General features: G+C 46.8%; 1 protein-coding gene and 1 pseudogene across 1 annotated transcript; both read right to left on the bottom strand.

Annotated features, from left to right (window-relative positions):
• Window positions 1–4882: 4882 nt before the first annotated feature.
• Window positions 4883–10135, bottom strand: LOC117051968 (regulator of G-protein signaling 17-like). Its single transcript, XM_033158695.1, has 4 exons — window positions 10095–10135; window positions 8112–8204; window positions 6024–6393; window positions 4883–5393 (listed from the first exon to the last, which is right to left on the bottom strand). Exons 1-4 carry the CDS (start codon window positions 10133–10135, stop codon window positions 5061–5063), a joined length of 837 nt encoding a protein of 278 aa, XP_033014586.1. The 3' UTR covers window positions 4883–5060.
• Window positions 5585–5712, bottom strand: LOC117052521 (annotated as a pseudogene).
• Window positions 10136–23167: the final 13032 nt, after the last annotated feature.

Below are 23167 nucleotides of genomic sequence, written 5' to 3'. Positions count from 1 at the left end.
ACCCAAGGGTGCTGATGTGCCAGCCATTGCCTCCTATAGTGCCCACAAAAGGTCTTTGTACATATCCTGCAAAAATAATAATCCCCACAATACACTAGTGATTGTTTCCTCTTCCTGCTCCCTTCCTGTTTGTACAGGCTCGGCCTCTCTTCTACTAACTCACTGCATTAAATATGCTCACATGCCATTGAACTCCTGATTTCCTATCTGTTCTGAATGGGGTGGTGGAAGCTCTTTTAGACGTTGAGGCCATTTTGCCATACCGTGGTGGCAGCCATTTTGTGACGCGACGGGCCCCCATGGCAGCCATGACACTGTCTCAAGATTTGTAATATACTGGCCCCAAAAGGTTGGTGACGTGTGCTCTAGGAGAGGTAGCCTTGTGGATGGGGTCAGTCATTACCACACACCCGATGGCATTGGCTCTAAAATTTAGAAATATCTTTCAGCAAAGCGCCCTGTGTCAGGGGCCCACTCATTCACTCACCCAGTCAGGAGAAGGGATGCTGGAGAATTCAGTTGGAAACGGATGTGGGAATTTCCACTATTCACATTTTTCTTGGCATGTTTAGAGCAGAAATAAATCCAGTGACTACAGGTGGTTTTCATTCAGTTGTGGGTTTGTTTGTTTTTAAAGCCCACAAGTGACAAGTAATTAATCACTTTTTAAAAAATATTTTGTTTTGACATTTCCTGTACATTGAAATCATGTGGAAAGTAATTACATAGTTAATTATATTAAATTCATGATGTAAAGATTGTGTAAATTACATTAACTAGCAGACAGCAAGACAAATAACATAGAATTGGGCAGAAAATGAACTGCAGCAGAAAGGAAACAGCAGTGTTTGCGACAAAGGTGGGTTGGAACGGAAACACTGCCTTCTTGCATCCCTAGTCCTGAGCTTATCTGGGAGCAGCAACTGGGAGCAGCCCATCTGATTTCCCAAATGTCCCAGACAAGCTTGTAACACGTGCCCTGGGGCACTGAGGGGAACTCAAAATGGCAAGTGGCACCACAGTCAATCCCACCAGATAAGCCTAGGACAGGTGAGTGGACTGCACTTGGAGTGCTTCTGGTTTTGATGCCAGAGAAAATGAAAACTGCAACAAACATGGGAGGGGAATTCAGGGTAACTCTATTTCCTCTTTTTAAGAACGTTTGATGTGTCCTTAATGCTTTTGGAGTGGGAGCAGGTACTGAGCTTATACAAACCAAATGTGTAATGATCGTTGATGACCCCTTGTACATTAGTAAACTCTTGAAGCTCCCCATTTGCCTGTGTGTCCATTCTGGGATAGAAACAGAATATGGTGTTTCTCTAGCAGAGTCATACCAAAATTGTTGGGTTTACAGCAGGGGCAGGGAATCTGAGGCCTGAATGCGGCCCTCTAGATCCCTCATTCGGGCCCCTTGGGCCTCTCCACAGGACCACACCTTTCCCTGTCTTTGCTCATACCCAGAATGCCTTTTGTCTGCTGGGATGTCTCCTTGAACTCCGACAATGTCTCTTGCTTGTCTTGGAGGGAGGTGTGTGTGTTGTGTGTGTGGTGTGTAAACTAGCCCTCAACTTAAATGTCACAGGTTGATGCCAAACTGGTGTTTGCTAGAGTCTCAAGTCTTCTATAGGGGCTATATGGGGCTCTTCTGATCTTTCTCTCATGCCTGAACTGGGTGATATGTTGTGCCTGAGCCACAAGGAGGCAGTCCAGGTCCATTGGCTGCAATTTTTATTCTGACGGAGAATATTCTAAGAGGTTTGTCCCATGCTATGTTTTCCATCTCCCACCTTCTTGTAGAGCAGGTGTGCTTATAATAATAGTAATCATGATATGATGGTTATTATACGATTTTCATTTGCAGCCCACTTTCCTCCCATGATGCAGCACAAAGGCAGTGTATGTGGGGCTGTCATGCTGCATCCCTCCAGGCACAACCAGCTCTAGACTGCTTAGCCTTCAGCAAGGTTGCGGCCCAGGTGTCTTAAGACTATGTGAGGATCATAAACCACAAGCCACCTTATTTTCAAGTCAGACCATGGTCCATCTAGCTGAGTATTGGTTACACTGACTTGGGTCCCCAGCCCTGCCTAGAGATGTCGGGGGTGTAAAGCCTGGGACCTTCTGCAAGCAAAGCAGATGCTCTGTCACTGAGCTATGGTTGTTCTTGCAATCCTCAATTCATATCTCTGCCCCCTTTATGATTCTTCTTTGCCTCCCCCCCCCCCACCCTAGATCTCTCAGGAACCTTCTGATGACATGGGTGCATCCATTTAAAGCACATTATGTCCCTCAGGGCATCCTGGGAACTCTAGTTTGTCATCATCCCCAGGCGCTACAATTTCCAGCACCCATAGCTAACTACATTTTCCGGGTTCTTTGGGGGAAGTCAAAATGCTTTAAATGTGCATTAAATGGGTGGTGTGTACACAGCCTCTCTCAGGTACACATAGGCATTTCTCAGTGACAGATGGACCCACATTGACACATTCCATCTCTTGTGGCAAAAACTGTTTTCTCCACTCAGCTCTGAGACTACCGAGTAAGCCAACTGTGGTGGTAGGTGGCAGAGGCTTGGGGGCAAATGGATGCCTTCTCTCTGACTCTTCCGCTCCACAAGCTGTATGTTTTTGCCACATAAACCCATAGCAGATGTGCATGTTTTTACGTGTGCGTGACTTCTTTTGTGGCCTGTGTCCATGTAATATTGGGTCTATCCAGTTAATTCCCAGGGATGGAAGGATCTGTCAGTTTTGGGTCTCTCAGGCCACATACACAACCACAACTTTAAAGCAAATATTGTACCCTTGAGAAACAGTAAATAAAAATCCAAACTTTTCTGATCCTCTGTTGGGTGGATGGATTTATATTGTGAACTGTCCCGAGATCTGGGGATGAAAGGCAGGAAAAGAAAAGAAAGCTCCATTGCACAGGAAAAGCCCATCTGCCTAAAAGTCTGCAGCTGAAATGAGAAACTACACCAAAAACAAATCTGGAGGGACACCGCCACTTGCATTCAGAGGCGCACATAGCTCTCTTCATTTATCCTTACAAAGCGATCAAGATTACAGCTTGGGTCCGACATACAACCTGTAGGCCCTGAATGCTAGGCCTTATTTTGCCGTGCTGAGGTAGATAATTGACAGCTTCGTTGCGCATCTGTGCTTTCGTACAGAGCAGTGATGCCAATCCTTCGTAGCTTTCCCTTTTCGATCGCTTAAAGTGAAGCCCATGTCTGGGGGCAGTCTACCCACAAAAGATTCTAAGCAGCTGCACCAGCAGCACCATCTGCAGGCAGTGGCAAGAGCCTCTACCTCCACCCCTAACTGGTGCGTTATATCGTCACAGCTAAGGACTTCGTTTAAAATTAGGAGAAAGTGAAGGTAGACAAAATACAGGTGGAGTGGGATGGAAAAGGAGAGTAAGCAGCTGGAACCCAGACTTGGCTAATAATGGTGTGCAACATAAACTAGACCCCCCCAAAAAGTTGCTTTGGGATAGGGCATTTTGGAGGTGTGGGGGTCTGTCCTTAACCTACTGCTGCTATGACCCACATGGCCTCTGCAAGTTACTTTTTTCCTTCCAGGAGGTTGCAAAGCTGTGGTTTTGAGGGTAACCATCCAGTTACAAAAGAATTATGTCAATAAAAATGGCTAAGGACATTAAGATAGCCCAAAGCTCTCTAACTAATTGCTACGGATAGCTCAGTTGGTTGGAGCGTGGTGCTGATAATGCCAAGGTTGCAGGTTTGATTCCCGTATGGGACAGCTGCATATTCCTGCATTGGAATAAATGATCCTCAGGATCCTTTCCAACTTTACCATCCTATGGTCAAGTCATTGTGCTAGGATGGCATAGTCCCAAGAGTTAAAAAACCTCAAGTATAACTTTTGGATTTTTAAAGAAAAATAAAACCTTTTTACTAAAAATGGCCTATTTACAGAATATTGAAAAGCAGTCTGTGTAACACCAGTTTACAGGTGAGTCGTGAAATTACCAACCTATAAACCTACCTTCCATCTCGCATAACTTGGTGAAGAGAACGATTCAAGCTAGAATTACTAAGCATTATAGAAGAACAAGCCTGGCAGCTGAAGAGTCAGCATGGCTTCTGCAGAGAAAAGTGCTGTCCCATCACCTCTTGGGCGTCTTTGAGAGTCTCGGGAAGATAGGGGTGATTCAATTAGCATTTTGGTCTTCCGAAAAAAAAACCTTTGGCCCTCCAGTGGCAGCTGTGGTGTCCCCCTGCAGGGCTCTGGCCCTTGTGCAATCATGCTGTTTTCTGATCACAGAACTGAAAATAAGTTATAATGTTTATCACAATGTGGAAAATGCAAGAGTGGTTTTTTTTTTTTGGTATAATATGGCCTACTTTTATCATTCAAAACATTTGGACTTTCCAAAAAGGGGGGACTGTAATTGGGGGCTGGGTAGGTTATTTGAAGCAGGGAAAGGCGTCTCCTGCCCCCCCCACCCCCAGTAGCCTTTTGCATGTACTGTAACTCTTATTAGGGCCTCTATGCTTATCTTTAACTTGTCTAGTTCCGACATGCAGTTGCGACTGAGAATGGCAATGCCATTTCTGCTAGCCAAAGTGTTGACCAATGAGAACGTCTAGTGGTAAGGAGAGAACAGGGCCACTTTGGCTCAGAAATGTCTGTGAAGAAGGTTTTCGTTTTCATTTGGCATCGTCCTAGAGCTCAGACCTCTTCCCTCTCAAAACCACCACATGATGGGAATGCTAGAAAGCCCAATTCCACAAATCCCTCCTCCATCAGAGGCTGGTTCTACATTCTTGAATCCTGCATACCCGTAGGAGACAATTCCTATCAATCCTCCAGCACGAAGAGGTGGTGTTGTCTAGATCCCACAAAGCTCTGTAGAACCAAACAGCTCCTAGTAAACCTGCGCTCTAGAACATCCTGGTTGGGCTCCACACCTTGAAAAGCAGTGATCTCATCCCTTCATCTAGAATATGTCCTTGAATTTGCTGTACGTAAATGCCAGTGATGGAATGGTACACAACTGTACGGGACAACTCAGCAGATGGCGGAGGAGGCTCATATCGCACAGATTGTTCTGTACACCTCAACCCTCCAAAGACCTCTTGTCACCAAGCAGTAGGCAGTCTGAAGACTTGGCATCTTGAGAACTGAACCCGGGGTCCCTGTGTTTGGGTTAGGTATCAGCAACTGGCATAGTCTCTGCTCCAGCGATTTGTAGAGAGGGGACTTCAGAAACCTGGGGTAGGAATCCCGGTGCATGAGAGCATAAACTTGCGCTTGTGCCTCATCAAACATGTGAGCGCCGGGTGACGGCAGGGAGTTGTTGATGGTCTCACGCACTGCAGCATCAATGCTGACCTGCAGGAAGAAGCAAACACACACACGGTGCTGTCTCAACTCATTTTGGCAGAATCAGCTCTGGAAAAGAGGTGGTGTGCAGGCAACTCCTCTCTGCATTTCCTGGAGTATCCTGGAGTAAGGATGTCGGACGATTCCAACAGAAATGGAAAGAAGTGGAAATTACTGATGCTCACTTATTTGACTCATGTCTGGCATGGAAATCAGCACTCACCTGTGTTGTCAAATTATGCAACCAAGTTTCCTGCATTTGTGGAAATTGCACAGGTCCACACACCTGCAGTGCAATGGATGGGCCTCACCCTGGGAAAACCTCCGTCATGATCAAGGTGTCTTAGGCAAATGGTACAAATAGATTATGTCACACCCACCTGACATTTGCAATGTGTTTCCTTTGCACTGAAAGGAACGGAATGGAATCATGTAATGGCAACAGGGTTTATGCAATTAATTATGTAAGTTGCATAAGTTCACAGCTAGGGCTGATGGGATTTGTAGTCCAACAACATCAGAAGGGACGCTTGCTACTCGTGCCAGTCTTAGGTCCTCATCACCTGCAGTTTGCATTTATTTATTTTAATTTGTGGGTTCCTTTTCAGCCAACCACAGACTGCCTGAATAACTGTTGGGAATAGCAGTGATCTGTTCATTCCCCTAGAAATGCCATGAATCCAGCAAATTTAAAAAAGGAAGGAGAGTGGCTGCTGCAAAGCAATGCTCAGCTTTGGACAGCTGCTTCTTGGTCCACTGCGTCCCTTTCCATAGCTCTGCCCCCACACCCCAATGCTGTGCCCAGCCTACCTCTTTTGGAGAGAGGATGGAGATGTAATCGAGGTAGATCTTCTTTGCTTTCTCCGAGATCTGCTCTGGGCACTGTTCCAATTTGAGGTCCTCGCAGGCGAGCCAGAAGGACATGTTCTCTTCGCTGTGCTCAGTCTGCAGGAACTCCATGAAGATGCGCCGGCCGGCTGGACTGGTCAATATGGAGTCGAAGGACCATTGCCAAGAGGCAGCTTCTTCCGCTGTGAGCCTGAAAAGCAAGAGATGGGAATGGGAGGGTCTGCTATAGAAGATGCTCTTTCTTCCTCCTACTCTTGGGGGAGAAGGTACAACTCCGTATACTGTTCAGGACACAGCTGCTGCATACATGCCATAAATTTAATGCACATTTTACCCCGCAAAGAATTATGGGAACTGTAGTTTGTTAAGAGTGCTGGGAACTGTAGCACTGTTAGGGGTAAACTACAAGTTCCCAGGTTTCTTAGGGGGAGGGAATTGTGGGAACGTTAAGGATAGTGGGGACCCAGGTGGCGCTGTGGGTTAAACCACAGAGCCTAGGGCTTGCTGATCAGAAGGTCGGCAGTTCGAATCCCTGCCACGGGGTGAGCTCCCGTTGCTCGGTCCCAGCTCCTGCCCACCTAGCAGTTCGAAAGCACGTCATAGTGCAAGTAGATAAATAGGGACCGCTCCAGTGGGAAGGTAAACGGCGTTTCCGTGCGCTGCTCTGGTTCGCCAGAAGTGGCTTTGTCATGCTGGCCACATGACCCAGAAGCTGTCTGCGGACAAACGCTGGCTCCCTCGGCCTATAGAGCGAGATGAGTGCCGCAACCCCAGAGTCGGACACGACTGGACCTGATGGTCAGGGGTCCCTTTACCTTTACCTTAAGGATAGTAGGAAAGGATATATTGAATAAGTATTATCTTTCCTTCACTCACACTAGTAAGTGATGTAGCAGAGCAGATTCTCCTCAATATAGCTGTAAGCTAGTTTGCAGTTCGTTTGAATCTCTTAATTAAGATTATTCCCGGTGTCCCCTTTTGTTCCTCTTAAAAGAGTAAAGACACAGAAGTCTTTCTGAGAAAGTAACAAAAGGTTTACTCACATTTCAGTTCACGATATGATCCCTGAAAAGCAGGCTCTACTTGGTAATTACACAAACAAACTGTGAGTTCATTTCATATGGAGACTGAATTCATGTGCAAAATTACCGTATTTTTCCATCTATAAGACGCCCCCATGTGTAAGACACTTCCTATTTTGGGGGACTCAGATTTAAGAAAAAGGGGGGGGGGAGATATATCCGTGTATAAGACGCCCCCCCCCCCCTAATTTTGACATTATTTTAAAGGGAAAAACCTAGTTTATACATGGAAAAACATTGAGATAACAAAATGGCTGCAGGAGAGCAGCATGACAGTAAAAGATTAGGCAAGACAAGAGAGAGAACAAAAGACAACTGAGGAAACGAGTGCAAGACTTGGCACCTTTATGGAGTCAGCCGGAGCCACGCCCATCTCCCAGGTCACATCCAGGGGGAGGAAGCTCCAGACCAGGAACAGGAAGTCACACGACTGGATGTCCCCCTGCTTGTGCCCAGTCTAGGAAAATAAGGAATGTTGCATTTGACTGTACTAATAGATTACATCCAACAGGAATGTGCTTTAAATGTACAGAGTGGACACAGCCATCATGACTGTTTGGCACTTGCAAGGAATCAGTCATTCAGCATGGCTGTCAAAGGTGGATCTCAAAGGCATGGGAGTAAGGATCCAGCTTGTCACTGGATCCAGTCCTCTACTGGATCCAGTCCCCAGTCCCTGTAATAACCTTATCCTCCACAAATGTGTCTGGATCCTTTTAAAGCCACTGAACAACACATGCAGGGAGGTGCACGATTCTCAAAAGGTATCATAGCCGCCTTCTTGGATCAGGAATTGGCAATAGTAAGTTCAGTTACTTTGGCCCACCTCTCCTCCAGGTTTAAAGGGCTTTCCAGGTTGGAGATGCTGGACACTTTACATCCCACACCGTCTCGCCATCTCTTCCTTGCCAATCGGTTCCTGCAACAGACAACGCAAGGAGAGCATTTTTCTCTTAGCCAATGGGGAACAAGGCAAGGCAAAGATCCCCGCTGGTAAATATCATCTCTACTCAGGACTGGTTAGTGGGAGGTATTTGGACTTTATAAGAAATGGGACTTGGCAGACTTGGCGTGTAATTGGGACTAAGCAGCTGTGCATCAAGGCATGGTTGCTGGTGCGCATTGGATCTGATAGGACAGAAGGCAGGGAACCCAACAGTAGGTGGCGCCAGAGTTAATGACAGGGCACAAACCAACTCTACTTTTGCCCCCTCTTCCTTCCTGCTGAGCTCTACAGGGACAACACTGAGACTAAGCAAGAGGAAGGTGGCAGGCGGCGGCACCCCCTGGGCTGGTTGTGAATAAGAAGACAGGCAGGTGGGGCTGGCTGAAGGCAGACTGAGGTTGGTGGGGCAGAGCCTCATTTGCCCTAATGCACCAGCCTCCGGTGGTCAAAGGTAGGTTTTGAGAAAGGGCTATTGAAAAGGGTGGAGAGAGGCTGCATAGCACTGGGGTGAGGATGGACTGAGCAGGATTCAGGTTCTGCCTGGAATAACAACACGCAGATAAGGTGGGCTCCCACTCAAAGCCCTGCTGAGGCACTTACCATGTGCAGCAGCTGCAGCAGCACCAGCAGAAGCAGCAATGTCTCCGCCGGCAGCAGCGACACAGGCCTCTCCTCGTAGTCTCTGAAAGCTGACGGCCTTTCGCCGGGGAGCTGGATTCCATTACCTTGGGAGGGAATGGAGAGAAGAGACCAGATGTATTTTTTTATTTACTGCATTTGCCTCCAAGGAACTTAAGGTGGTGTGCATGGTTCATATTTAATCCCCACAGCAACCCCGAGAGAGGTAGGTTAGGCTGATTGGCAGTGATTGGCCCATGTTACCCAGTGAATTTCATGGCCAAGTGGGGATCTGGTTTCTCAGCTCCGAGTCCAAAACTCTAACCACTACATCAGTGGATTTTCACATCCTCAAAAGCTTCAGACAGATTTTTGCATGTGTACAGATCTGCGTGTACCCTGTAATTCTGCAGTTTCACTGCATGCAGTTACCAGTTCATCACCCTGAGTAAATACACCCAGTGTTTCCTCAGAAAATAAGTTTCTGTCCTTCAAGACTGCAAAAGCTAAGCTACCGGTACATTCAGAAAACAGAATGCATCAGGGCTGCTGTCGAATACCTGCTCACCTGAGAAGAAGTCCCATGGATGACAGTAGGGCTTTACATCTCAATAAACATGTACAGGATCAGGCAAAATACAAAGCAGACAACTGGATGCATATTTTATAAATCTGCGCTTGAATACTGTTTGCAGAATTATGCTTGTCTTGCTGCAGATTTTTATTTTGTAAAGCACAGAATACACTCAGCTTTGGCTGTGGAACAGGGAGCAAATTCACGGACTTTAAAAGCGAGTTGACTTGATGGTAGAAAAAGAGGGCTTTAAGAGAAGAATTCTGAACTGATTCCAAAGGAAAGACACGGAGAACCAAACCAGTTGGTCTATCTAGTTCAGTATTGTCTGTACCAGGTGTTGCCCAATCCAGATGTGGCAATCCAGATGTTGTTGGACTCCCAACTCCCATCAGCCCCAGCCAGCCTGGCCATTGGGTCAGGGAAAATGAGAATTGCCCACCTGACAACTTATCGAGGCAAGGCTGGCCCTGAGAAGAACCACAAAATGATGCTCTTCCAGCCAGGGAACAGGGTGAGAGAATATCTTCATCAGGAGTACCAGGGAGGTGGCCAATTTGGCCTCCAAGGAGTGCACCACAGCTGCAATGGTGGCGGCAGCGGGGAATGCATTCCTTGGAGACCAGATCTGCTGCCCCTGTGGATCCTGCCACCTGAGGTGGTTGCCTCACCTTGCCTCATAGGTGAGCCAGCGCTGCTTTGAGGGATGCATGTTGGCCACCTCCCTCAGCCTGGTGCCCTCCAGATGTTTTTGTCTGCAACCCATCAGCTCCAATCAAGGTTCGCTGGGGCTCGTGGGAGTTGGAGTCCCAAGCAACTCATCAGGATGGGGGAGGCTGGCTTATAGTGACTGGCAGCAGCTCTCCAGGATTTCAGAGAGGGGTTTCCCCCCAGACCTACCTGGAGATGGCAGGGATTGCATCTGGGACTTTTTGTATGCTGTGTAGCGGCCAGATGGTTTTAAGGAATATTTAGACTACATTAAGAGAGCCAATGCCCTGCCCTACCTTTGAGGCTTAAGGTGGGTAACACTTTGCTCCGATCCTTTCCCAATTCCCAAATGCCATTTTGGCTACAATTTTTAATTCAAGGGCTCACAGCTCCCATCCATCAATGCCTTTCAGCCTTGGCTATTCTCACTCAGGAAAGTGAGAGATGCTCTGAGTTAGAAGGGACCACGAGGTCCCCTGCAATGCATGAATATTTTGCCCAACATGGGGCTCGAACCCACGACCCTGAGATTAAGAGTCTCCAACTCTGCCAACTATAATCAGAGGCACTTGATTACAATCGCAAGTTACAGAGCTGAGAGACCGAGGATTTCCTTTCAACCTGGAAGCTTTCCACAGTCGTCTCCCACAACCCCGCCAAGCTTTTTGAACCGAGCATGTGCAGAGTGCCTTTCTTCCTCGCTAGAGAAAGCCAGCAGCAGCCCTGGGGCGGGGCGGAAGCTCTGCAGTGCTCCGAAGGGTCGCTAGGGGGCATCCTGCCCTGTCCACACAGCGGGCGCCGAATTGCTGCTCACGAAGCGGTACGATGCGAGCCAGCTGCCTCCAGCCGGCTGTCTGGTACAGAGGGGACACCTTCCTTGCCCCCCTCCGAGGGCTATGGGCGCCTCTCTGCCCCCAGGTCTTTCTCGATCAAGGACCCCGGGCGGGAGCTCAGCCTTGCCCTAGTCCTGCAAAGCCAAGATGCTGGGGGAGCACCCACCCACCGCGCCCCGCCATCCGCACCTACCTGGTCCCACCCCGGTGGCGCCGCAGCCTGTCGGCCACCTCGCCCGAAGCTTCGCTTGTCGTCCCCACTCGGAGAGCGCAGCGCTTCCTGCGCGGCTCAGGCGCTTTGCTCTCTCCGGCCACCAGGGGGAAGCAGACGGCCGCCGCGGACCCGAGCTGTTGCTCCGTGCAATGCAAGGCGGGCCGGATTGCCCCACAGGTAAAGCTCGGCGGTCCACCCCGCCGCCCAAAACCATCAGCGATCCGAGCCTCCCTCCCTCCCATAAGCTAGTCCTAGGAAATTGGTGCTGGACCTCCACGATCTCCTCTTTTCCAGGCGGCTTCACGTGGTGCCATTTGACCTGGACCTTTTATAGCTGTGTTTTGCCGGGCTGTTAGTCAGCTGTTGCAGCTACTCGGAAGTAAGCTCAACTAAGTTCAACGGAGCTTTCTCCCAGGTGAATGTGTTACATGTGCAGGAGGAGGAGGATATCATCTGATGGAACTGGAAGTAAGTTCTAGCCTACAAAGGGGCACTGCATAGTAGATGTATTAAGTTTTAAGATGCCTGTTTGTGGTCAAACAGAACTACCCAAGACAAGTTTACAGCAAAGTTTCCCAAACTTGGGTCTCCAGCTGTTTTTGGACTGCAACTCCCATCATCCCTGACCACTGGTCCTGCTAGCTAGGGATGATGGGACTTGTAGTCCAAAACAGCCGGAGACCCAAGTTTGGGAAACCCTGCTCAGAGATCAGATGTTACTGGACTCCAGCTCCCACCTGCCTCCACCAGCATGGATGATGGATGATGGGAGTTGTATTCCACCATGTGGAGAGCCACAAATTAGCCATTCCTGGCAGAGTAGGGATGGGTAGCCTGTGCTCCTTCAGATATTGTTGGACTCAGACTCCCAGCATCCCTGACCATTTGATCCTGCTGGCTGGGGCTAATGAAAGTTGGAGTCCAAAAGTGCCTGGAGGGTTCCCTGTCCTTGTGGTTGCATCACAGCGGCAAATGGCAGGGCTGCAGCTAAATGGTAAAGCATCTGCTTTGCGTGCAGAAGGTGCATGTTCAATCCCCACCATCTCCATGTTGTTGTTGTTTAGTCTTTTAGTCATGTCCGACTCTTTGGGTGACCCCATGGACCAAGCAGCACCAGGCACTCCTGTATTCCACTGCCTCCCACAGTTTGGTCAGACTCATGTTGGTAGCTTCAAGAACACTGTCCAACCATCTCGTCCTCTGTCATCCCCTTCTCCTTGTGTCCTCCATCTTTCCCAACACCAGGGTCTTTTCCAGGAAGTCTTCTCTTCTCATGAGGTGGCCAAAGTATTGGAGCCTCCCCTTCAGGATCTGTCCTTCCAGTGAGCACTCAGGCCTGATTTCCTTCAGAATGGATAGGTTTGGTATTCTTGCAGTCCATGGGACTCTCGAGAGTCTCCTCCAGCATCTCCATGTAGGATGGGCAATGGATGCTGTCTCTAATCCTGGAGAGCTGCTGCCAGTTGGTGTAGACAGTACTAAGCTAGATGGACTGACACTCCAATGCAATACAGGCAGCTCCCTATGATCCTTATGCTCCAGCCAAAACACACGATGACTATCCAGGAGTCTGGATGGTTGCTGTCTCCTGGTGTTCAAAATCAGGGGGTAGCAGCCCCCCACCCAGCTCTGAGATTGGTCTTTAACATCATAAAATGTGGTAATTTGCAATTGCTTTAACAGGTTAAGCATTTACATGAGATACTGTGCACTGGGAAACCAGTGTGCCTCTCCAAATGTCCCCATCCCCTTGACACAGTTCTTAGCCTGCAGCCTAGTCTTAATTCCTAGAAGGCAGTCCTCTTGATTGCTATATGGCGACTGCTAGCAATCATCCTAGTAGAGAGGCTTGGCCTTATTTGGACCCCCTAAGCAATGGTGTGACCATGAATGAAGGATGGTTAAGGGGTAGGACTTGAACCCAAGTCACACAGAAGCCACCCCTGACACAGCACAGCACACTAATCCTTCCTGTCTGAATTTACAGCCATCTGGGTAATCCTTCCTGTCTGAATTTACAGCCATCTGGGGTGGTTTTCTGAATTTTGCAAGCAATGGGGGTATTAGCACGTGTTGGCTCGTTTCCTTCTTGCTTGTACAAAAAAATGAAGCTGAGTTGTTTATGGCCCTAATAAAGTGTTTTGGTGGGAAGTGTCTTCCCTTCCCTGTCTGCTTCTGTCATTCTTTACAGCCTTATTGTTAGCAAGTTATCCCAACTATAATGTAATGCGTCCTTACAGCCGCCGGTGTTCTGTTTGGTAAACTGAAAATGACTGATCTCTGTAGATGCCGTGTACCTAGGAGACTGCCTTGTGCTGTTTCAGACCATTGGTCCATTTGAGTTCAGTGTTGTCTACATGGACCGGAACAGGGTGTCCAGGGTTTCAGATGCAGGGTGTTCTCAGGCCTATGTGGAGATGCTTTCTTTGGATTGAACCAGCATATCCAGAATGCAAAGCAGATGCTCTGCCACTGAGCTACATGCCGATAAGCAATTATTTTTTAAAACACAACAACAACACAGGCAAGTGTGATTTTAAGGACAGGCATCCCATACATTCAAGTTTGGGGCTTCAGGAACACCCATCTATTCAACTATTCCACAAGCCATCTATTCAACTGCCCCTTCAACAGCTGAAACAAATAGTGTATGACTTCTCATGTGAAGTTAACCTAGAAACACTTATCTGTGCAGCTGGCGTTGCATTGACATTCAGATAACCGCTTTGAGGGTTTGTTTGTTTTACAAGCAAGCGGCGTGTAAATTTTATGAAACAAATAAATACACGTTTATTCCTTATGAGTATTTGTGGGGATCACGAGCAGGGGACATGTGAGTGATTGTGATCCGATCAGATTGTGTGAGCTGGTGTAGCAGAGTAGCTATGAATCATGAAGTCTCTCGTTCGAATCTCATCTCTGCCATGAACTCACTAGGCGGCATTGGCCACACCTTTCTTTCTCTCCCTCAGCCTCAGTCCTTCCACCTGCAATATGGGGAATAATACTTCAACTTACCTTACAGCAGGGCAGAGAATCTTATGCCTTCCAAATGTGGTTGAATTTCAACTTCTGTCACAGTCCCTCTCCTGTATCAAAATGTGTTCATTTTGTATGTTGTTATCTTTTCGTTTTGCTGTGTTATTAAGAAAGTGTTACTATGCTATTGTTTTGCTATAAAACTGTTTTGTAATGTTGGTTTGAAATGCATTGTTTCTTTGTTGTCAGCCACTTTGAGGATGGTGTGTGTGTGTGTGTGTGTGTGTGTGTGTGTGTGTGTGTGGCATACAAATCAAATGAATGAATGAGCATTGGCCATCTAGCTCAGTTTTTTCTACACTGACTGGCAGCTGCTCTCCCAACACTGCCTGGAGATGCTGGGGACTGAACCTGGAACTTCTGAGTGCAAAACAGATGCTTTCTCACTGAGTCATGGCCCTTTGCTCTCATTTGTGACAAATACTGTACAAAAATGTAAAAATAAGATATGCAGAAATTGAACAAATGGAGGAGGACACTTAGTTTAAGGCTGCCTGTCCCTGACAGTACATGTCTGGTTTAATGAGCTACTTAGATGCTTTCATTCTAGAGATGCATTGGAATGTGTCAATCACAGCCAGGACAAAACTGGTTCATTTGGAAGGAGGGGGGGGCAGTGTTGCTGCTGGAATGGGGAAGGGGCCACAGCTTGGTGGTAGAGCATCTGCCTTGCACGCAGAAGGTTGCAGGTTCAACCCCCAGCACCTTCAGTTAGGGCTGGTAAAAAAAAAAAAACAACCGCGGAGAGCTGCTGCCCATCAGTGTGAACAGTACTGAGCTTACCAATAAGGCAACTCCTTAGGTTCCTAGTACATTCTGAAAGAAGCTCTGCATGATGAAGAGGCCACTGGAATGCTGTGACATTAATGCAGCCCGCTAAAAATAAATCAAAGCCTTAGAAAAAAAGAGCCTTGCATAATACAATAAATATTTAACCATTCAGAAAATGCAAAGTTGAGGAGAAATGAAATATCCATTCATTCAGGGAAGTGCAGTTTAAGACTGCAAGTGGGAAATCTGCAACACATCTGATTTCTAGGGGAGGTGGAGAAAAACATTGTGTGTGAGTTTTTCTTCTTTTTCTCTTCCCTGCCTCCATCCTCCCCCCATCATCTAGGAGTTGGATACCTTAAATATATATAAAGAAACTGTGGGATATAAAGCTGTCAGTCAAGTCCAACATTCCTTGAGGACTAATTGCCTCTATGTGGCAGGCAGTTTTGCCACTTTGTCGGTTGGGCTGTTGTTGCTGCTTAGGAGTCTTAACTCGGATGCAGTCTTCTCATGACTCACTACTATCTAGTATATAGTTTATCTGTTATGTAACCTAAGCCTGCCTTCAGGAACAACCCTGTAAACCTGATTGAATCTGAAAGTAATGTAGTTTATGTTAATATGATTCAGGTTCATGTGTGTTTTCTTTAAGAGGGACAGAAAGGGATTATCAACCAGGACAGTATAATTATCAATAGTACTCAGAAATGAGTTAGCAATCCGCTTGTCGCTGCGTATACTCAACAGGGGATCGTTTAAACTCTGCTAATCTATATAAACGCTCCCACAAGAACAAGTTAAACAGCCCGTTCAATATTGCCATGTAATATGGTCAGAAAGGAACTAGTCCTCTTTGGATTTCATGTCCCCTCATGTGATAAGGGTGAAAAGGGGAACATGCAGGCCAGTTTTGCCTCCTCTGCCCACTTAATGGTAAGAGTTCATGCTTTTGATGCAGATGGACTCTGGTTGGGTTCTCCCCGATTATGGGCTGCCCACTTCTGCTGTCCTATGGCCAGCAGGCAATTGTTTTTCTACCAACAGTCCTTTGGCCACTAACTGGTTGTAGCAGCAGGATCTTCTGAGGGTGGGTGTTGCCTTTCTTTCTTTCTTTCTTCTTTCTTTCTTTTCTTTCTTTCTTTCTTTCTCCTTTGTGCTTTTAAATGGGTTTATTATTTTTCCCAGCGCTGTTTTAATAGGGCTACTTGTTTAATTGCTTTATAAGATTTATATTTCTTGCATGTTTCTAGTTGCATCTATTTAATGGATGCTATAAGCCACTGTACTGGGAGGAAGACGAGATAGAAATAAAATTGAATGAATAATAAAATATCTCTCATATTGCAGATTGGGGGTGGTGTGTGTGGACAGAGCTGAGGCTGAAAGAGAGTAGCTGTTGCTACCTAATAAGTTCACAGGAACATAGGAATATTCCTCTACTAGCTCAGTATAGTCTTCACTTGTCACACAGCTGCTTTCCAGGGTTTCAAACAGGGAGCTCTGCAAGCTGTACTTGGATAAGACAGAGATTGAACCTGAGACCCTCTACACCAGGCATAGGCAAACTCGGCCCTCCAGATGTTTTGGGACTACAACTCCCACCATCCCTAGCTAACAGGACCAGTGGTCAGGGATGATGGAGTTGTAGTCCCAAAACATCTGGAGGGCCGAGTTTGCCTTCGCCTGCTCTACACCTCCAAGGGAAGCCTTTCATGGCAGAGGTGAGATTTGAGACAGATTTAATGCAGTAAGCAAATTCAGACATCATCAACCTGGTGCCCTTCAGTTGTTTGGGACTACAACTCCCATCAGCCCACGATGATAATGATGATGGTGATGATAATTTATTTATACCCCACCCAGTCACTCAGGGCGGCTCCCTACTAGCTCCCAACAGAATTAAAAGCACAATAAACATCAAACATTAAAAACTTCCCTAAACAGGGCTGCCTTCAGATGTCTTCTAAAAGTCAGATAGTTGTTTATTTCCTTGACATCTGATGGGAGAGCATTCCACAGGGTGGGTGCCACTACCGAAAAGGCCCTCTGCCTGGTTGAAACTGACAGGATTTGTACATTGCCCAGAACAGCTGTAGGAAGCCAGGTTGTTGAAGAATCCTCAACATTTCCTCTCTGATAATGGCTGCCTTTACAGCATTCAGCAGATTAATTACCATTTCTAGGTCATTGCCTTCAACCAGTTGATATAAATAGTTCAATCACACACCCAAGGGATTTGCAAACATTCTCAATGCAGTGATTTCCTCCTTGGGTGACAAAACAACCATCTAGAATGTTGTTGTTCCCATCATCTTTCCAAAATATAGTCAGGAAATCCCCATAAAGTGCCCACAGCGATCTCGGGTGTCGTCTTAAATCAGGTGTAAGCAACCTTTTTCAGCCATGGGCCGGTTCTACCACCCTCAGACCATGTTGTGGGCCAGACTATGTTTTTTGGAGGAAATGAACGAATTCCTATGCCCCACAAATAACCCAGAGATGCATTTTAAATAAAAAACACACATTCCACTCATGTAAAAACACGCTGATTCCCCGACCGTCTGTGTGCCGGATTGAGAAGGTGATTGGGCAGCATCCGGCCCCCGGGCCTTAGGTTGCCTACCCCTGTCGTAAATTAAAAGGATCGCTAGAGATGGATAGAGAAAGTCCTTCTCCCTCTCTCATAACATTGGAACTGGTGGACATTCAAGGAAGCTGAATGTTGGGGGGGGGGGGGATTGAGGACAGGCAAAATAAAAGCCTTCCTCACACAGCACAGTGGGATTTGCTCCCATAGGAGGCAGAAACGGGCACCAGCTTTGATGACTTCCAAAGAGGATTAGACAAGTTCATGGAGGAGAAGGCTCTCAAGGGTTACTAACCCGAAGACTGTCTGTCCGAGGCTGCCCACACTCTGAATGCCCATTGCTTGGGATCTCAGGTGGGCAGAGCCCCTGCTGCTTGCTCAGGTCCTGTTTACTGTGGCTTCCCACAGAGGCATCTTGTTGGCCACTGTGAGAACAGGATGCCGGCGTGGTCCACCACCATCACTAAATTTAAAAAAAATTTAAAAAAATGTATGCAGTCTTTCTATCTTACAATATTCAGGGCGGTTTACAGGCTGAAGAAACAAAGAATGCACACCTTATAACAATCGAATGCAATACAAAAGTGTGGTTAATAAAACATACCCGGGTAGCTTTAAAATAAGCAGCCTGCATCAAATAAAGTAACATTCAACAATCATTAGGATAGTATAGAATAATAATATCAGCATATAATAATTAAACAAAAATCCACTCTTAACAATTGTTGTTCAGTCGTTCAGTCATGTCCGACTCTTCGTGACCCCATGGACCAGAGCACGCCAGCACGCCTATCCTTCACTGCCTCCCGCAGTTTGGCCAAACTCATGCTAGTCGCTTCAAGAACACTGTCCAACCACCTCATCCTCTGTCGTCCCCTTCTCCTTGTGCCCTCCATCTTTCCCAACATCAGGGTCTTTTCCAGGGAGTCTTCTCTTCTCACCTTAACAATTACAATAAATAATTTCTAAACTACAATCAATAAAACAACGGCAAGCCATAATGCATAAAATAATACAATACAAATTGAGAAGCAGAGGCTGGAGGGTGGGGCAAAGCAGGTGGAATAAGGCCTTGCCTGATGAAGTCTTTCCTCCTCACAGTTCTTCCTCCAGGCACAGATCCTTTATGAGGACTCTTATGTTCTTATGATATCTTGGAAGTTTGGGTGCAGCTCTGCTCGCAGAAGATGAGTTTGCAAAGGATTAAGACAGACAGAGTGGGGGACATCCACTTTCCCAGACTGTTCCTGTAACTTTGACCTTAATCAACTTACTTCTCCATATCATTGGTATTTAGACAGATGCATGGCATTTACATTTACAAAACGGGACTGCGGGTGGCGCTGGCTGTGGTCTAAACCACTGAGCCTTAGGGCTTGCCAATTGGAAGGTCGGCAGTTCGAATCCCCGCGATGGGGGTGAGCTCCCTGTTGCTCTGTCCCAGCTCCTGCCAACCTAGCAGTTCGAAAGCACATCAAAAGTGCAAGTAGATAAATAGGTACCACTCCGGTGGGAAGGTAAATGGCGTTTCCGTGCGCTGCTCTGGTTTCGTCAGAAGCAGCTTAGTCATGCTGGCCACATTACCCAGAAGCTGTACGCCAGCTCCCTCGGCCAGTAAAGCGAGATGAGCGCCACAACCCCAGAATTGTTCGTGACTGGACTTAACTGTCAGGGGTCCTTTACCTTTACCTTTTTATGGCATTTACAACCTCCTCTTCCCTCCACTTCTCTCTCAGATCTCAAGATGAGAGGTCACCTTTGTCCTCTGAGATAACAAAGGAGCAAGCACAGCTGTCTTGTTCTTCTCTAGACTAGTTAGATAGACTAGAACAAGCAATTATTCCATCCAGGTTATGTACTTCCTACAGGAAACAACTTTATTATTTTCTTAACTACAAGCATTTATCTTGTGTGTAACTACAGCAAGTAAAGTCTACTCTCTAACCGAGATTTACTGGCTTTAATGCAACTCACTCTGCATACCAATAGGGTTTCAATAGGCAATCGGACCCAGTTATCCCAACAGATGCGGTGTGAAGTACCATGGAGATGTATTTTGAAAAGATTTTCCATCTTTTGTTAGTTTTTTGTTGAGAACAATGTCTTTCTTTTCTTTTTGAAACCGTTCCATTTATTTGTTACTTCTATAAACTGCAGTGCCCACATATCCAAGTGGATGGTTGACAGGCCTATTAAAAGTACAAAATACAGCCCAACGTTTAATCAATAAACCCAAATTATAGCCAATATAAAACAGAGGAACTGTCTAAAAGTCAGCCTAGACACAGCTGTATAAAACCCATTTTAAAAAAGCATAAACCCAAGCAAAGTGGTGGTGGTGAATAACTTAGTGCAAGGATTTAAAGTCACTAGATAAGTATACCTATTATAATGGGGTGGGGAGATGATGTTTCTATTTTCCTTAATATATGTAGGATTTGGTATCAGCGTCGCTTGTGTTGGTTCTCTGTTGTTTGCTTGTGTTTCTTTGGCGGTGAGAGGTCACGATTGGCGTAGGGTTTGATTGTTCATTTGTGGTTGGCTGTGGTGGTCTTTGGTTTCCTGTGTGAGTGGGGTGGGTGGGTGTTTTGGATCAGGTTAGCCATATTGATTTGTATGCTGTCGGTAGATTTTTGTCATTGTCTCTTTGGGCTGCGTGTGCGATGAAGGGGGACCATACGGGGGTGAAGGTGTCTTCTTCTGTTTGTCCCCGTGCTAGTTTTAGGTTGCTGGTTAATTAAGAAGGGAACTCACCCTAAAACTAACCTACAGGTGGTATCTAACACCAAGAAAATTAGCACAAATACGCCCAGGAACCTCACCAAGATGCTGGAGAGGATGCACCTCTACGGGCACATACTTTCATATGTGGTGGGAGTATACCTATCATAATGGAAAAGGCCCCAGGTGAACGAAATGGGCTTCACCTGGCGCCTAACTTTTCACTTTATTTATTGTTACATTTGTATCCTAATTTTCCTCAAGGTGGCGTACGTGCCTTGCCTCTTTCCCATTTTATCTCCACAACATCCCTGTGAGGTACAGGCAGGTTGAGCTGATGGACTGTAGCTGACCTAAGGCCACCCAGTAAGCATCATGGCATAGTTCAGGGGTCGGCAGGGTTTACCTCACCTGGGCTGGTTCACTCCAGTGGAGATTCCTCCATGGGCCGGATTGCGCACGCCCGTGATTTCCAGCACCTGTGTCTGCGCAGACGCAATTTTCAGTGCGGTGGAAGCGAGTCCCTGCGCTGTGCTGGTTTAGCACAGCGGGCAGGGACTCACTGAGAGGGCAGCTTGGTTCAGGGGTGGCTTGTGGGCCAGTTAAACGACCCCCGTGGGCTGCTTGTGGCCCATGGGCCTTAGGTTGCCGACCCTGGGCTTAGTTAGTGGATATTTAAAGCTCAGTCCCTCAGTCCCTTGGGGCCCCAATCCAGCACTCTGCCACTGCACCAAACTGGTTCTGTGTCAGGTAGGGGAACCAGGAGAAGGGCCTCTGAAGAAGATCCCAAGGACCAGGCAAGTGTGTGTGTAAGATAGACACACACACACACACACACACACACACATACACAGAGGGATCTGTCAAGTAACCTGCCCTGACGCCATTTAGACAAAGGAGTGTGTGGAGCCTCAAGCCTGGGAGCCAAAAGAGCCCTTCAGGCCTCCCTCACTCCAACAAGCCTTTTAAGTAAAGATCTTTACTAGTCTGCATCTGCAGTGGAACTGTTTCCAAAGGTTTTATTGTTTGTGTGTTTTCTGGTCTCCTTTAGGAAGAAGGGCAGGCTATAAATTTAACAACAACAACAACACCAGTTTCTTCTTGGAGACACAGGAGGTCACTGCACCTCAGACACGCTCAGGACTTATTGCCAATAAGGAGTTAGCTGTATATGTGGCAGACAGTGAAAAAACACCGAAAAGCCTCCGCACCCCTACTGGCATTCTACCTGCATAATTGTTTTTGTAGTTTAAGTTACTTTATTGAGAGTTTCGGTTTTCTTTAGGGCAAGGAAAGGAGAGCCAGAGCCCTGGCTTCCTTGCCCTGCTGCCGTACAAGAACTTGTACGTCTGCCTAACTCGCCTTGACGCTTTGTCAGCTGAGGCCAAGACACTTCGCCAGCTGGGGCTCCCTGTAGCTCCTGGAGCGAGACTCACTCTGGCTAGGCAAAAGGAAACAGCCACGGAGGGTGCAAAGGAGGGCTGGGTAAGGAGTGTGGCCCAGAAATCATCCCAAGAGAAGGCGAAAGGGCCAGAAAAATGAGCCAGAGACTCTATATGGCACGAGGGGAGGCTGATCAGAAAAGACTCGGCATAAACTGCAGTTGCACGTCTCAGAAGACGTTGCTTATCTCTGAAGCAAGCTGAGAAGTAATAGAAGGAACAGCTGTTCAGGAGAAGGCAAGAAACATAAGGCGCCTGGGGACACACTGGGAAGAATCGATCAGAAGCACGGATTGTAAATATAATGCAGCAAAGACTCAAAGAAGCAGGTAATATATATATATATATATATATATATATATATATATATATATATATATATATATATATATTAAACTGTAAACCGTAGAGGAGAATCACAAGGCGTTGTACTCTTGGAAGGAGCACAAAAACTCTCTTTCCCTGGTGCTACTGGAAAGCAAGCAGAATGCTAAACAGAAGGAAGAAGCCCAGCAAGATATTCTACTCCCTACGGTGGGATTTACCCATCGTGCATTGCCTGCTGGAGTGATGAGAGCAGAGATGGAAAGCTTTGGAAAAATGAATGATGGCACCGAAGGTCTACCCCAGGGGTCAGCAACCTTTTTCAGGAGGGGGCCAGTCCACTGTCCCTCAGACCTTGGGGGGGGGGGCTGGACTATATTTTGAAAAAAATAATGAACGAATTCCTATGCCCCACAAATAAGCCAGAGATGCATTTTAAATAAAAGCACACATTCTGCTCATGTAAAAACACCAGGCAGGCCCCACAAATAACCCAGAGATGAGATGCATTTTAAATAAAAGGACACATTCTACTCATGTTAAAACACGCTGACTCTCATCCTCTTAAGCAGAAGCTGGCATGTTACAAATATAAAAGCCCATCATTGTTTGTTTTCCAAAATGTCAGAGTGGGGAGGGGACAGCTCACCTGGTTTTGGCACTCTTTGCTGTTTAAATATTAAATCCTGGGTGTGTTTTTTGGGGAATACAGAAGCGGAATTTGAAATGATGCGCTCCCTTTAATCTCCCTCTCCTTCCCCACTTTTGTCTACCCCCCCCCCCCGATCTTCACCCCCAGTTCAATATTAAATCAAATAAATGTCCCCTGCTGGGTTTAGGGAGGGATGGAGTTTCAGGCAAAGTGACTTTTGAAATATTAAAGGAAGATGAAATAGGCCGGTGTGAAATATGATTGTTCATTCCTAATGGCGGGCTTCCCAGCCATCATTGGCTGTGGGCTGTTCCCCTCCTCCCATCAAAACTCTAGAGAATAATGAGTGGGGGCTGACACAATAGACAAATTATTGTATTCATTATTATGTATTGATCTACGAAGTGTTCCCTTTCTTGGGTCAAAAGGCTTTCTGTTGCTTTATAA

This window comes from Lacerta agilis, chromosome 8, assembly GCF_009819535.1.
Source record: "Lacerta agilis isolate rLacAgi1 chromosome 8, rLacAgi1.pri, whole genome shotgun sequence".
Taxonomy (NCBI): domain Eukaryota; kingdom Metazoa; phylum Chordata; class Lepidosauria; order Squamata; family Lacertidae; genus Lacerta; species Lacerta agilis.
Note: the sequence above shows the minus strand (reverse complement) of the source record. Positions and strands in the feature narration are given on the sequence as shown.